We start from the raw sequence: 16,730 nt of genomic DNA, 5'->3' as shown, positions 1-16,730 counted from the left end.
GGGTTGGGCTCTAAATCTCGTGACTGGTGTCCTTAAAAGAGGAGGAGAGGACAAAGATACACACAGAGGAGAAGACAATGTAAAGACGGAGGCAGGGTTTGGAGAAATGTTTCTGTAAGACAAGAAATGCCAAGACCTGTTACCAGAAGCTAGGAGAGAGGCATGGATCAGATTCTCCCTCAGAGCTTCCAGAAGGAACCAGCTCTGCTGATTTTCTGAATTCTAACCCCCAGAACTGTGAGAAAATAAATTTCTGTTGTCTTAAGTCATCAAATTTGTTAGAGTAGCCCTTAGGAAACTAACACATACTTCAAGCCCTACACATCAAAAAATTGGACTTAAAATTGGGGTGCCTGGGTGGCTCAGCCGTTAGGCATCTGCCTTCGGCTCAGGTCATAATCCCAGAGTCCTGGGATCGAGTCCCACATCGGGCTCCCTGCTTGGTGGGAAGCCTGCTTCTCCCTCTCACACTCCCCTTGCTTGTGTTTCCTCTCTCGCTGTCTCTGTCAAATAAATAAATAAAATCTGTAAGAAAAAAAATTGGACTTAAAATCTTTCCCTCCAATCTGCTGTTTGCGTGTTCCCTTAGCGAATGACACCACCGTCCAGTCAGAAACCTTCAAAGTCATTCTGTACTGTTTGTAGTGTGATCTTTCTAAAATACAAACCTAATCAGGACACTCCATCCTGAACCTGAAAATCCTCCAATAACTTTCACAATGAAAATTCTTTATATTAGCACGTAAAGCTCTGTACTTTCTGGTCCCTGTCTACCTCTTATTAGCCTCATTTCCTGCTCCTTCCACAAACTCACCCTTCACTCCAGTCGTGTAGTATTTGCAGTTCCCATCTGTTTGCCTGAATGCATCAAGTTCTTAATGTCTCTGTGCTTTTGCAATGTGGCTATTTCTCTATTTTATCTATAGCTGTTCTCCTCCTTGTCCACCAAAACTCAGCTCAAGGGATAGCTCTTCTGGGAAGCCCTTCTTACTTTTTTTCCCCTCGTCACAAATTTCTGATTTCTGTGGCCCTCAGTAATTGTTATTGCACTGATTTGCTATGATGCCCCTTTGATACTTAATAATACACTGTCTTGTGTTATTTTACTTTTCATGCACGTATAGTTCGTTCCAGAGTAGACTGTAAGTTCATTACAAAGCGGCGGTAATGTGCTACCACTTCTGTGTTCCAAATCCTGAACATACTAAGAACCAAGTAAATAATATGTACTTAATAACTCCAATGAGTGAATATTGGATTAATTTTCTTCTATTGAGTAAAAAATATTACTAACATTTAAGTGTCTCTGACATGCATGTCCACGCTAATGGTCACCATGCATTACTCCAGAGAAGAACCTCATTAACTCTCCAATCTGTGTCCCGTAAGCACTCTTTCTGGGTCCATCACTACTCCAACTTCACCTCTCGGAGCACTAATATGATATAAAAAAGAGACTCAAACATATCATTTTTCTGTTTACAGGTCTTTGCTGCTTCCCCACTGCCTACAAAATCATGATCAACTTCTTCGGCTTGATGTGCAAGACTTATCACAGGTGAACCCAGGACTATCTTCACAGTCTTGTCTCTGATTGCCTGAATACCCTAAAGTCACCCTGGACTAGTGTTCATCATTCCCTGCCTGTCCATGCAATTTCATGCCTCTTTGCTACTGTCCATTCTGTTCCATCATCTCTTCTCTTCCCGGTGAAACTCCTCTCCATCCTTCCAGATTTGGCTATAAATGTCACTCTCTTCTACAACTTCCTTTGATCCTTTCTTCAGGGAGCTGGAGGAGGAAGTAAGGGAAGGGTCAGTAAGTATTTCCATAGAATTTTATTTACTATTGTAACTTGTCACATTGATCTATGGTTACGTATCTCTCTTCTGAATAGGCTGTGAGATGCTAGGGACTAGAGACCAAGTCTAATCCTGCCTTAGGATTAAGGCAGATGTTTCTGTCACCTAGAAATCCAGTCAATGTTTATCAAATGTGATGAAAAAACCTATTTCAACATCCTTCATTTTAGGGACTGCCCTCACGTTGTCCTAGGTCCTCTGCTGGGATATTTAAATAAGGACACCTTACAGTGTAGATCACACCCAATGTACATTTGCAACACCTTAATGTGTCCTAAGTGCACCTCTTCGATGGCCATTTTCAGAGCCAAGTATTTGCCATTGCATTTAGCTAGCGGAGCTGAAAACCTTGAGGGCAAGGATGCCTCAATATTCCATCACAATGATAATGAAAACCTGGGTGGCGATAGGAGGGGTATCTTGTGGCTCTCAAAAGTCACACTACACTGGCTCCCATCCCTTCTAATCTGTATTTGCTACAAAAGCTCTATAGTTTAGGTGCTAAGGTGATACCACTGTGATTGATCAAAATCTTTCTTTTATTTGTGTAACGTAACCAATAAGAGGCATGAAATAATTCTACAGAAACATTCTGAGCTGTTGCTGTGAGCAGGGAATGCTTATTGGCATGACACGGGAAACAGCATCCCTGCTTCTGTGCAGCAGGGGAACCTGCCTTCAGCTCAGATCCCAACCAACTGGGTCTTTCTCCAATGGGCAGTGGGTTTTTTTTTTTTTTTCTTTTAAAATCTTTTAAAATCTTTTCCTTTCCTGCAGTGTAGCAGAGAACAAAAAGGACCCAATGAAGCTGCTAAAATGAGTGCGAGGAGCCCTCAGACTAGAGAACACGAAGTACATGGACAAATGAGTGTTTGGCTACCGGGGAATGGAGACAAAGCGCCCCAGCAAGACCACCAAGGAAAACTGGATTTAAAGGAAGCTTCATGCAAGTGGGTGAGAAAAGGTTAAAAGATTTTCTTCAGATGCACCAGGCCCTACCCTAAAGAAGGTCCTAACCAGATAGCTGTCGGACAAGAAGAGCACAGCACGCAGAAGAGGATTGGGGTGCCTGTAAAAGCATCCAGGCCAGAGCTGAACAGGATATTCTTTCAGCCACCCTGGCTAAGGGTGGGCAACTGTCCTTAGTGAGGAAGAACTGAAAGTGAGGATGAGGATGCCACTGTACGTCCTTGCAGTCTGTTGCCTGTGGTTGTGTTTAGAGCAGGGTGGAACTCCATACAGACACACCTCTCACTACACTGACTGGGTTCGGTGAATCTTTTGTTGGTGTCTTAAAATCCCCCAACTAAAAATCTCCCCAGGTGACCGATGCAGGTAACATTTAGAGTTAAGGACTCTAAAATTAAGGACTTTTCCTATTCCATCCAGACATTTGTCACATGACCCTTCTCTAGAACAGGTGGCTCCTGGATGGGTAGTAGAATTATGATGCCATAAGAACCACCAACTGGCTAGTAAAACTTTGCTTTCTTTTGCTTCAACAGGATTATGACATCAGATGTAAAGTAGCCAATCATCTCCCCCCTCCCTTCCTTCTTTCTTTTTTTCTTTCTTTCACTTTTTACTAACAATTTGGCTCAGCAAGCTTTTTTTTTTTAAACAAGATTTTATTTATTAGAGAGAGAGAGGGAGAACAAGCAGGGGGAGCAGCAGAGGGAGAAGCAGGCTCTCTGCTGCACAGGGAGCCCGATGCAGGGCTCGATCCCAGGACCCTGGGGCGCTTATGCTTCACTGGCTGAGCCACCCAGGCGCCTCAAGTTCAACAGACTTTTATGGAGGGCCTAGAATGAGTCAGTTGCTATGCTGAGCTTAGCTAAATAAACCTCTGTCCCTTTCTTCAAGAAGCTCACAAGCTTATACAGGAGGCAGACAAATAAGTTTAATATAGTGTGATAATTGCAACAATATCAACATGTCCAAAAGTGAAAGAGAGAAAGCATGAAGAAGAACGGGGATGAGCTCTGAGAGCCTGGGGGGAGTTAGGAAGATTTTGTCCGTTTCCACTGGGTTTAAATTTATTCAAAGTGCAACTATAGAGAAACCCCTTGCTTATTTCCTAGGTTAGGTGCGTTAGTTATTCCAGCAAGCCGGCAGAGTAAATTGTACTCAAGAAAAATGCTCAACTTTCGGTGATTGACTAATGCTCTCAGAATCCAGACTTGACCTAAGCTGAACTGTGAACCAAAACTTGAAATAAAGGGCAAGATTTGCTCAATCTGAACCATACCCAGTATGTTAAAAGAAACAAACGAAACAACCAGTATTAAAGAATGTCAGAACTGCAAGAGATCTTAGAGCTGATCTAGTCTATGTTTTTCATTATGTAGATGGAAAAAAGTGAAGTTCGGGGTGATTAAAGACTTATATAAAGTCACAGGAAACCACTAATTGGCAGAGGGTGAGATAAAGCAAGAGGGTTCATCATGATCCAAGGGTATTGTTCTTTCCACTTCTTCAACATACCTGCTAGTGTACCACGAAATAAAAATTTGATTTTATCTTTTCTTTCCAAATAATTGCCTAGTGAGAATATCCTAAAATAATCAAATTGAGACAAAATTCAAATGCTGTCCAAATAGAGCCTTTAGTAATCTGATGTTTTCTTCCATATGTATAAAAAATAAGCTTTAAAAATAGAATCTCAACCTGGTTGGCTACATGCTTGTAATATGAAGCATATGGATTCTTCTTTCATCAGCAACACAGATGATTTGCAATCCAGGATCCAGCTCTCTCTCTCTCTTTTTAAAAGATTTTATTTATTTATTTGACAGAGATAGAGACAGCCAGCGAGAGAGGGAACACAAGCAGAGGGAGTGGGAGAGGAAGGAGCAGGCTTTCAGCAGAGGAGCCTGATGTGGGGCTCGATCCCATAACACCGGGATCACGCCCTGAACCGAAGGCAGACGCTTAACGACTGCACCACCCAGGTGCCCCCAGCTCTCTCTTAAATTGATTGCCATCCAGCACTCATCAAAAGCTCTGTGGAGGGGATCATTATGAAGGGCACTTATGAGGATGTCTGCTTATTCCTACAGGTATGGAAGTTCTAAGCTTGTATCAGGTAACATCACCAGAGAGCTAAGAAATTGCTTAGCCCTTTCTTTGATATGAGTTCTAGTGTTACCCCCCTTGGCATTGATCAAAGGTGACCACAAGAAACAATCATGTCAAGATCGTTTCTGTATTTTCTAAAAAAAGTGGGGGAGGTATTAAAGACACCATCATCTGTGTTGTTCTAGGCTCTTCGGAAAAGGATAAGCATATTTTGTAATTGGTACCAGGAAAATGTGTTCCATTCAAAGAAGTGGTATGTATGCTTTTAAACTCAAATAATAATAATGATCATAAAAGTCATTTTCCTTTCTGCGTTGGCTTCTACAAGGTACAGATTAAATGTTAAATGAAGCTCAATCTTCGTACATAGGCTTAAATTGGGGGCATTTTTGCTTTTTCCACTAAAAAATCTAATCTAATCTAACAATGATATTTTCTACAAGTCTCTTACTGTAAGTTATTTCAGATCCTCTTTTGGAAGTAGTGGGGAGTAAATAATGAATAAATACCTAGAACACTTCCTTCGTTTTGAGTCACAGATGGCTATGCTGCTTTGTTATTGATAAACGTGAAGTTCCTGCTACACACAGCACATGCTCTGGAGTTCTGGGGAAACCAAGAGGTACCCGAAATGACTGCAGGCAATAAGGGGCTCGAATCCAGCTGTGGGGCTAGAGCATATGTAAAGATAAACAATATCAGGTAGCAAATTCTAAAGTGATTTCAAAGATCCATTCTATCCTAAGACTATAAGACTATTACATTAGTAATTTGGACATTAGGTCAAAGCACATTCTGTTTTGAGTCAGCTTAATATTGAAATTTTGGCTAACATTTTTCTGAAGGTGGTAAAATTCTTTGGGTAACTCTGCTTCTGACTAAGTTTTCATAAAAGCAATCAGTGTTCATGGTAGAAATTTGGAAAATCAGAAAAGTGTAAAGGAGCAAATTAAAATAATCTATAATCATGCTTTGGGTTCATATTATATAACATAATATGTATAATTTAGATAATATAGTTTATATAATATATATAATTTGCTTTTTTCCACTTTATGTAGTGAGAATTCCTAGATACCAGATATTCTTCAGTAACAAGATTTCTATTGTGCAACATTTCATTGAAGGATTTGCTCAACCATCACCCTATTGTTAGAGATTTAGATTGTTTCCAACCTAGTTATCTCTATTAAATATAACACTGTGATCTACACTGTAGTAATAATGATCATGCATTTGTGAAGCACTGTGCCAAGCACTGTGTTAAACACTTCACACGAATTTTTTTAGTCTCATAATAATCCTGTGAAGTAAGAACTATTGTCCCTTGTTTATGGACAGTGTCACCAAGGAGTAGCACTTAAAGAGCCCACAGAAAGGAAGAGGATTTAATCCCTAATCAGACATAAGCAAATATTCCAACGTGCTTTTTATGAATAAGTAAATAGGACTGCTCAAATATTCCAACTGCCTATTGAAATGTGCAATAATTGGCCCCAAATTAAGAAATCTGTGGGATTTTTGTCCATCCCCTTCCTCCTTCTTTACATATTTTTTAAAGGAAGAAACTGTCTAATGAATATTTAGTGTTTTTTTGTTTGTTTGTTTTTCTTTTACTTTAGTACTCTACTATGATAAAACATGTTATGTCCCCTTATGGCCATCCTTATTGTTCCTTTTGTTTTTATTGAGATCTAAATGACATATAACATTATAGTAGTTTCAGGTGTACAACGTAGTGATTCAGTATTTGCATATGTTGTGAAATGACCAACACAGTAAGTCTAGTTAGCGTCCATCACTATGCATAGTCACAAATTTTTTTCCTTGTGATGAGAACTTTTAGAGTTCTTATTTTGTAGTCTACAGAAGGTAGTAGCAACCCAGGCTCCAGAAATGAGACTTTCATTTTCATTGGAGGACAGTAAAACCACTGTATTTAAGAGAAATAAGGAAAAAAAAAGAGGTGATATAATTCTGAATATTACCATATCTGGACATGGGCAATGTTCATATATTTTCAAGCATCTAAAGAAATGGAACTGAATTAAACTGGCTAGCTAGCTCGCTGGGGCCCCACTCCTGCTGTTTTAATGACTAGATAAGAATGATTTGCAATCAGCTCATCATTTGATGCACATAAAATAAGGGCTTCTAAAGTGCTTAATGATGGTTGAAATTGTTTCATTTCTTAAGCAGTTTAAACTATCACTGTGGCTTAATGCACCCTTTTGAAATAGTGCCAAATGGGGTCTGAACTTTCACAGTTTCAGTGAGAGAATGAGAATTAAATGAAACTTTAGAGTGCTCAGTGATTCTAAAACTATACCAAATCTTGTCTAAGCCAGAGGATTAACTTTGGTTTGTGAACGTCCTGGAGCTTCAAATCTCCTGACTTGGGCACCCACCAAATCCTACGGATTACACATGAAGCAGTGAAGGTCTGAGAAGTTAAAGAATAAAGGAAGACGCCAAACAGGTGCTTACCTACTGCCTAACCAAACTGTCAACGGAGAAACCACCTTCGGGCAAGAGACCTCGAGATGCCCCCTTCCCACCCTGCGGGTGAGTCTCGGTCCATCAAGGGACGAAGTCGCCGCCCACTGTAGTCTCAACCCCTCCAGCCCCCGGCCCCATCCCGAGGGTCAGGGGCCTTGGGCGGCCTCGCCTTCGGCCAGCAGGAGCAGCAGCAGAAGCAGCAGCAGCAGCAGGAGCAGGAGCAGGAGCGGCTCCAGGGCGCGCCAGGGCGGGTGTGCGGCCCCGGGGGATGCGGGGAGAGCGGCGGGGTGGGCGCTGGGTGGGAGTTGCAGTTGGGGCTGGCCACGGAGGCGGGCGTTGCCAAGGCGCGCGGGGCGCGTCCCTAGCAGCCGCCCGCCCACGTCAAGGTTTGTTTAATAATCGCCCGGGTATTTATGGCCCGGGCTCGGGGCGGCCGCGGGGGAGCCGAGAGACCGCGCGGGGCGGCGGATGAGGCGCGGCGGCTGTGGCCCAGGGCACCTCCCCCCCGGCTTCCCGAACCCTGCCCGGTCTGACCCGAGGGGGAGGATGGAAGCACCAGCCGCGCTCTGAGTCCATCCGGAAAATAACACCCTTCCCGCCACATCACCCCAGGGTCCTGCGGAGGCCAGCGCCTCGTCCCCTCCACGTCTCCATCTCCCAGAGTGGGGCCGAGTGTTAAAGTGAGCGATGGCTGAAAACCTGAGGAAACTGGTCTCGAGCGAAACTTTACGATCGATGCACGACAAGCTGGAGTGCTGGCTGAGGGAGTACAACGTGAGTCCGGGTGGGAGAGCCCCGGGCTCGCCCTCGCTTTAGTTCCTGGCAGAGCCCTCTTAGGGCTGGCTCGGGGTGGTCGCTTAGCAAAGCCCCGGCGACCGCCATTCCTCACCCGGACCCGGTCTTGGACCCGGGTCGCGGGGGAGGAAGGAAGGGCACGGGTCTGCCGGTGCCCTTTTCTCCCCGCGGCGCCACGGGGCGCTGGGGCGGCGCGGCCCGCGGAGCGCAGACTCGGAGTCCGCACACAGCACCTTCTGCCGAGCGGTAACCAAGGACGCTGGCGGCCCTAGCAACGGGAAAGACCAAAGGTCCGCCAGGGGTCCAGCCTGCTGCTTTTCCTTCCTTTCCCTCCGTTAGCATTCCGCTTCCCTATCCCTAACTCGAATTGTTTTCTTAAAATTTAATTTAATTTAATGTTTTTTACTGCACCCCTGGTCCTGCCTCTCCGCACGTCTCTGAGGATACTCAGGGTTTGTATCAAAATGAATTTTTATAAAAATACTCCCCGGAGTTATTACCCAGATGTCAGTGAGATGGACACTTGTCAACGTTGCGGGTTTCACTTGTGTGCTGGTCAGCATGGCAAGTAAGGCACAATTTCACACCAAGGCAGACTTCAGGAGGCCTGTTACCAAGGCATTTGTAGGAAGTCAATATTTTGTCATCAAACCCATAGAGCTCTTCAAGTCTCATAAATCCCCACCCCCCACTCCAGCTCGCGTTAACCTCCCCCGCACATTAAGTACAATTCAGTGTTGCATTTGCTGGGTTTGATCTCTCTGTCTTAAATAGGAGCGTCCCACTCCTACAGTGAGGCGGACAGACCTGGGCACCTGTGGACCCGGAATGAGACCCTTCCCCCACACCAAGTTCTGTCTGGGTCTGGCTCTAGGTAGTACTGGCTGAATTTATTTCACCTCTCTGGGTCTCAGTACCTCATCTGTTAAATAGGACAGACTCACTCAACTAGATGATGTTCTTTTTCAGATCCCAAATTTCTTTGAATTTAAATCGCCTTGTTTCTGGAGTCCTATCAGGAAAAATGCAACTGGATGCTGTCTGAGTCTCTAGCCTTTCCCATTCACCCTTTGACCAGGCCTCCTGTGGTAGAGGGCAGCTGAAGGACACCTACAGCTTGCTCCTTGCCCCCTTTCTAGTGTTCAGTGTTTACCATCTTGGCCCACTTTTAAAGAATGAGCACTGTGACTATTCCTTCCCCATCAAGATTGCAGGAAAATTAAAAGTTACCTCTTAAAACTTCTTACAGCATATTTTTTCTTCCTTTTCCCTTTTCTCCTTCCTTTCTTCCTTCCTCCCCCCCCCCCCTTCTTTCGTTATTGCCCCTTGGCCTAAATAAACTCTGAATGTTTAGTTTGGGGTGCCTGGCTGGCTTAGTTGGTAGAGCGTGGGACTTTTGATCTCAGGGTTATAAGTTTGAGCCCCACATTTGCTGTAGAGATTACTTAAAAAAAATGATTTTTTTTTTTTTACAAAAAGTATATTCAGTTTGTCACAAGACAATGTTTAACGCAAATGACACTAGCATTTGACTGGATCAAATTAAATGATTGTTTTAGAAACTACTCATAAGTACTGAGAAACACCAAAGTTGATTACAATTTCCTTTTTCAGTAACGGTGGTCCACCTCACTCTCTATGGTCACTGAAATCATTTCCATGTAGATACTCTTCCCCATGCCAAGCTCCTCCCCCCAACTTCATAGACACTGCACTCTTGGAGATCAGTGCCTTTCCAAAGTGGCCATTTCCCTGTGCGATCTTTTTCTTGGGCTATCTAGTGTTTCTGTTGCATTTGACTGTTGACACTGCCATTCTTCTGAGGCTCTAATAATTGGTCTCCTTGCCTTGCCCACTTCCCCCCTAGTGCATTTCTTCAAGACTTTAGGAATCTTCTCTTGGGCCTCCATTCTTGCTTCTCTCTTACACATATGCCCATGGATCTCATATCTATATTCAGGGCCTCTTCTCTTCTGAGCTCACTTCTCTGCCCATTAGACATTTTCAGTTGTGCTATCATCATCTTGAAGTCAAATCAGTCTAAAACCTACCTTAACTTTGCCTATGCCATGAACACTGGCCTCTTTCTTGACCTCACTGTCTTCATCATGACACACCTCATAACCTTTTCACCAGCTTAATTTGTTGGCACCTACTTTGAAATTCACACAGAACACTGTCAACACCTCTGCTATAACCATCCTTGTCCACCCTCCATCATCGTTCATCTAGATTATTATAAAAATATCTCAAAGTGATTCTTCTAAATGTCAAGTCAGATCAAGTTACTTCTCTGATAAAATTGCAGACTTTCTGTCCCACTGAGAATAAAAGCCAAAGTTCCTACAGTGGCCATCAAAGTCCTACACAACTGTGCCCGTTTAAACTCTGACTTCGTCTGTTACTCCCTTCCTCAGTCTACTCCAGCATACTGCTCTGGTTGCTCTTTCTAGAGCAAAGCTGTCCAATAGAGCTTTCTATGATGGACATGTTCTATGCAGAAACTGTCCAATATGGTAGCTATTTGGTACTTGTATTGTGGCAAGTACAAACTGAGAAACTGAATTTTAAATTTCATCTAAATTAAAAAAAATAAATTTCATTGAAGTTTAATTAATTTAAATCTAGTCACATATAGCTAGTGGCTACTCTGTTGGGCAGAAGAATCTAGAGCAAACCAGCCCGTCTCATGCTTCAGGGTATTTTGCACTCCCTGTTCCTCTCTGCCTGGAAAACTTTCGCCTGTGGATATTTCAGTAAGATATTAACATCTGTAACTTCTCTCCTCCTTCAAGTCTTTGCTTAAATGTCACCTTCTCAGGAGAGACCATCCTGGTTACAATTGCCATCTCCTACCCCTGCCCCTGGCACTCACCGTGTCCCTTCTCTGCTTCGTTTCTTCTGTAATAGCTACATCTTCTAATGTTTACCTATTCTTTTATTTTATTGTCAATTCCTCCCCCTCTTCCCACTAAAACATAAGCTCCAGAGGGCAGAGATTTCTCCCTTTTTCTGCTCCTCTCTGTATTCCCAGCACTTAGAATAATGCTTGCCTCCTAGTAGTTGCTCAATAAATAATGACGGACTGTATGCCACCACCATTTTCCCAGACACCTGGGTTATTGGACTCATTTGTCTTCTTAAAACCTCATATCCAGTGTAGAATTAAAGATGATCCCCAAATATCTTTAATTCAGCCTTTATTAAAATCGAATTGAAAGCAAAGCCATGATTTCCAAGTAGGGGCACAATTGAGAGGATGCGAGTGTTTTTAATAGTGTGTGTGTGTGTGTGTGTGTGTGTAGCTAAAGAGAGAGGATAAGAAAATATGTATATACCACCTACCAAAATTAAGGTTACCTCTAGACTTATTCAGTATCTTGTCACCTACAGTGTGGATTTTGGTCAATGGCTAAGAGCTTTCCTGTAATACTGCAAGTTTGTTTTACTAGTTTCGAGGACTTTTTCCTTGAAACCTTAAGATGAAGAATAGTCATTGTAGCAAACTGCATTTATTAAAATGTTGGTTGTAGAGGTTTGTTCATTAAAAGCTTTAAATTATGTTTGCTATGGAAAGTTGATTTTGCTGACTGTGACCACATTGATTTAGTTCTACTTAACTCAAGCAAAATAAAAGGCCATAATACCACTCTAGAATTAAGAATGTGATTAAAGTTATCCCCTTGGGAAACAGTTATTTTCAGTGAAAAAGATCAATGACTTGAACAGATTAGTTCTAAAACACAATGCAAAATTTTCATTTTCCTTCAGACTAGCCACTATTTGGATTAACAGTTAGATCCTAGTTAATTTTTCTTCTCTCTCTCATAGAATTTCCCTCGTATGGATTCCCATTTCCCCTGCCTTAATCTGTCCGTCACCACACTTTTCATTGTGTCCTATCTATGTATGTCGTCAGACACAGTACTTTTTTTAAAAATGTAATTTTCTGCCCCAAAGCCTTTGGTTTTTATTTGTTGGCTAGTTTTTAATCTTACAACATCTAACAATCTTCTGGGCCCTATGCAAAACCACTACTTGCTTGGTTTTTTAACGATTTACTTATTTAAAACAATTCCAAGAAGGGAAATTTTTCAAAACCCCACTAGAGAAACATAATAAAAACAACAGCAAACATTGCCAATTCACTTTCTTTTAGTTATTAAAGAGAAACTGAATTATTGTATTACTTGTTCTTTATTTATTTATTTTTTTAAAGATTTTATTTGTTTGACAGAGATAGAGACAGCCAGCGAGAGAGGGAACACAAGCAGGGGGAGTGGGAGAGGAAGAAGCAGGCTCCCAGCGGAGGAGCCTGATGCGGGGCTCGATCCCATAACGCCGGGATCACGCCCTGAGCCGAAGGCAGACGCTTAACCGCTGTGCCACCCAGGCGCCCCTACTTGATCTTTAAAACCTGGATTCCATTGGCTGTTCATGGACAGCTTGGTACAAAGGTGTAACTTTCAGAATTGTTTTTCCTCCTCTCTGGTTATTGAGAATGTTGGCTAAAGAGCCATAGAAAATCTCTCCTTGTTCAGCCAAGACCTGAGCCAGTTATTAAGAGCTTAATAATTCACTGAATAACTGGTTATTTAGCTTCTGCTAGGTGTGAAGGTTTGGCCTAGACACTCTTTATTTACACTTTTGGCAGCGTACCTCTATTGATTAACTTACTCATTCAACAAAAGATTTTTTTTCAGAGTTTACGGTGTGTCTGTCTGTGCTAGATGCTGGGAATAGAAATGCCAGCTGCATCTTAATGACAAACTTCCAGTCGCAGAGAAGCAGACGAAGGGTAAAGGAGACAGCATGTGTCAAAAGCGGGGAGGGAGGAAGAAGCTGGCCTATTTCTGGGGCCTGTGAATGGTTCAAGGCAAGGAGCGGAAGTGAGATGAGGCTGAGGAGGTGGGGTGGGTTGGGACCAGAAGGTAGAGGCCTTGGGTGGTATGTTAAGGAGTTTGGATGTTTTCCCCGGAGGCAGTGGGGCAGGGGTGGGGGTGGGTGGGGTAGGGGAAACTAATAGCATCATGCAGTGAGGAGACCTGTAAACAAGGTCAGACTCTAGAATGGTCCTTCAAGTGAGAGTATGCTGCCCCGAGTGCCCCCAGTTGATCAGGCACCATCTGTCTGCTCCTCATGGTCAACTCTGCCAAAGGGTCAAATAACCACCTATGCAGAAGAGAATTAGGTCTCATGACCTAATTACTCCATAGAGATTTCAAGATGAGAAATTAACATCCTTCCAATGTTAGCAGTACCTGGAGAAGATCAGCTCTGGGCTGAAACTCTCCTCCACCTGAGATGCTTTGTTTCTACCCAGAATCTTGTGGACTAGGGAGCTACCTCTGGTCAGATGCTCTGAGGTTTATTACTTTTTAAAATGTACTTTATGTAATTACAGGAGCAAATCATAAGAACTTACCATACCCTTGATAACCTCATCCCTAAGATAGGATAGGATTCCGTTTCTTGAAGTATAATAATAGATATCAGGACATCGCAATCTGGAAACTTTTGATTATCTGATATATAAGTGGGGATGCTAGGGAGAGCAGATAACACTTCCTCTTGCATTACTCTCCTCTTGTGTTATAGAAATCTGCCCTTGCCAGTGTAAACAGCATATTCAATATCAGTACAGAAAAGGGAGCTCTCAAAGAGGTGTCCCTCTGTTTTAGATAATCTTTGTGTTGAAATAGACGTTGCCTTTATGACAAAATATCCTTGATTCTCAGTACAAAAGGGTTGTTGTAGTTGCTATGGTGTCTTCAAACAGACTGTCTGGCTGCCTTTGCCCTCCCCCATGGTCAGTACACTTCCACGTTCCTGGGGGTTCGGTCTAGTTAATTCATAGAAAACATTTTTTCTTCCCTTTATCTCTTTACTACTAAGCTGCAGTAACGAATAAAACTCCAAATCTTACTAAACTTACACGAAAGAGATTTCTCACTCAAGCAAAGTCTGATGGCAACTCTCCTCCATCATTGGCTCAAGTTTAGGTGGCCCCCACCCGGTGGAGCAGTCACTTCATCAGGGTACCTCAAAGGTCCACAGGGGAAGAGAGAGAGAGAGCACTTGAATTATACACATCGCTTTCACTCATCTCCTCTAGGCTGGGATTGTTATGTGGCTCCAATCTACTTGTAAAGGAGCCTGAGGAATGGAAAGCACGTGGAACATTTAATTAGTGCTACTGTTTCTGCCACAGCTACTAATGATGAATTCATGGCTAGGAAAGAAATTAACACGTGATTAAGGCAGATTATTCTATTTTTAAAGAGGGGCTATCAACTTTTCAATTTTCCTTTCTTAATTTCATCTTAGACAAACTTGTTAATGGAAACATCATCATTGTTTAATATTTAAGGAAAATAATTAGTGAAAGAAACCTGATAGAAATATTAACTGCAGGTCAAGATGCTAAAATCCAGCAGAGAGGTCTAAATAGCAGCTTTTGCTAAGATTTTGGGGGTATATATAAGCCTACTTCTCTGATATCTAAAATTCAGTATTTTGGGTTTAAAACATTGTTGTGGAGGTGGCGGCGTTGTGGTAAAGTCCGCCGTGCTGTAGAACAGAGGGTTGATTTTGGAAACTGAGCCACTTGAAGGGCTGCCCACACATGGGACCGCCGTTTTCCTGGAGGACTAGTTGTAGCCTCTTTTAACCAGCATGTACAGAGCCCTGGAAGGCTTTCAAAGCTCTCTTCACGCAGTATTGCCTTGAAACACTATAAAAACTTATGAAAGAGCAGGTTTTATTCTTTACATTTTACAGATGAGAAAACCAAACGTCAGCAGGGCAGCTAACCTGCCCGAGGTCACTTCAGTAGAAAGGGCAGCACTGGGTGTTATACGCAGTGAATGAATCATTGCACACGACATCAAAAACTAATGATGTACTATATATTGGCTAATTGAACTTAGTAATAAAAAAGTTAAAAAAAAAAAAAAAGAAAGGGTAGAGCTTGGATTTGAAAGTAGGTCTTCTGCTTGCCAATTTCATTCTCTTATTTCCTACGGCGGGAGGGAAGGTGTACGGAAACTCCACTCCCTCGCAGTGTCCATTTCCTGCCGCCCTTCTCTGCCCCTCCCCTCTAGCACACATTTGCTGGGCAGTGGAAAAAAGAAGGGTGAAATTAGAGCTTTTGTTTCCCACGTGTGAATTTCCATGACTGGCTATAAGCGGCTGCATAATGCTACCCCTCCGACAAGTTTCTACACGCACTTCCTGCTCACCGTTTCTTTTCCTTGCTCATCTTACATTCTCCAACTGGCAGGTTTGGAATGGCATTCTGGTATGTAAAATGAGGTTTTTCTTAAATAAAGGTTTTTTAAAAAATAAAGTCAGGTAAATCATTTAATGTTGTAATAGCATTCATATTTTATTTTTTATTTTTGTATTTTTTAAAGATTTTATTTGACAGAGAGAGAGAGAGCACAAGCAGGGGGAGTGGCAGGCAAAGGGAGAGGGCAAAGCGGGCTCCCCGTGGAGGAGGGAGCCGAATGCAGGACTTGATCCCAGGACCCCAGGATCATGACCCGAGTCAAAGGCAGACACCCAACTGACTGAGCCACCCAGGCGCCCAGCATTCATATTTTAAAGGAATGTTGTGATGAATCCTTTGTACTAGTAATTCTTTTTTTTTTTTTTAAAGATTTTATTTATTTATTTGACAGAGAGAGAGAGAGAGATTGTGCACAAGCAGGAAGAGCAGCAGGCTGAGCAGGAAGCCTGAAGCAGGGCTCAATCCCAGGACTCCAGGGTCATGACCTGAGCTGAATGCAGACGCTTAACTGACTGAGCCACCCAGGCGCCCCTGTACTAGTAATTCTTATCTAATATTATGATGTATATTTCGTGTGTGTGATACTGAGGTTTCTTAAAATGCAAATCACTGTATTTTGTACTGAAATTGATAGATTTAAATAGCTTTTCAAACCGAAGTTTGTAAGTTGATGAAACATATAGTGATACATTTTATCGATTTAGTGATGAAAGATTTTCTCTCTTTCATGTTGTGGAGGTGATTCAAGGTGAGGAATAGAATCAAAGGTATGAGAGAACCATTGGTAGAGGCTTGGATAATCAGGCTGTTGCAAGGACAAATGTTAAGGTGAAGGCTGCTCACAGGTGAAGGGTGTGAAAGGCATCAAAGGATTGGTGGTGGTTCTAAAGCACACGTAAGGTGTGCAAAGGCAAGGCAGAATAGTGGCTGGAGCGGAGAGAGTTGTTGCAGGGGAGCAGAGGGAAGTCAGGCTGGATGAGTCACGTGGAGGCATGTTAGGAAGCACTTGGGAAATCAGGCAATATTTAGGCTTGATATTATCAGGAGCTTTCTTTTGGGCCACAAAGTGGGGACCTTGAAACGATGGGAACGAAGCCACCATCCTGTTGCTCTCCTTCCCCACACCAGAGAACTTCTTGAAAGTCATCTGTCCTTCATTGTCTTTGCTTCTTCTTTGCTCCCATTTGCTCCCTCGACCCCGTGCA

The 16,730-nt window shown here is 42.7% G+C and overlaps 1 protein-coding gene across 1 annotated transcript in view; it reads left to right on the top strand.

Annotated features, from left to right (window-relative positions):
* Nucleotides 1-16,730, top strand: part of SPATA18 (spermatogenesis associated 18) — a 59,799-nt gene that overhangs the window by 2,261 nt on the left and 40,808 nt on the right. Inside the window, exons 4-8 of the mRNA XM_087864139.1 lie at nt 1,486-1,814; nt 2,640-4,921; nt 5,126-5,193; nt 7,285-7,505; nt 8,052-8,213. Coding sequence (XP_087720265.1) covers nt 8,127-8,213 — 87 coding nt within the window. The 5' untranslated portion in view covers nt 1,486-1,814; nt 2,640-4,921; nt 5,126-5,193; nt 7,285-7,505; nt 8,052-8,126. The remainder of the gene's footprint in view (nt 1-1,485; nt 1,815-2,639; nt 4,922-5,125; nt 5,194-7,284; nt 7,506-8,051; nt 8,214-16,730) is intronic.

This window comes from Ursus americanus, chromosome 8 (genome assembly GCF_024610735.1).
Source record: "Ursus americanus isolate L20-20 chromosome 8, mUrsAme1.1.p, whole genome shotgun sequence".
Lineage (NCBI taxonomy): Eukaryota > Metazoa > Chordata > Mammalia > Carnivora > Ursidae > Ursus > Ursus americanus.
The sequence above is the reverse complement of the archived record's forward strand: the minus strand, read 5'-3'. Positions and strand labels throughout refer to the sequence as shown.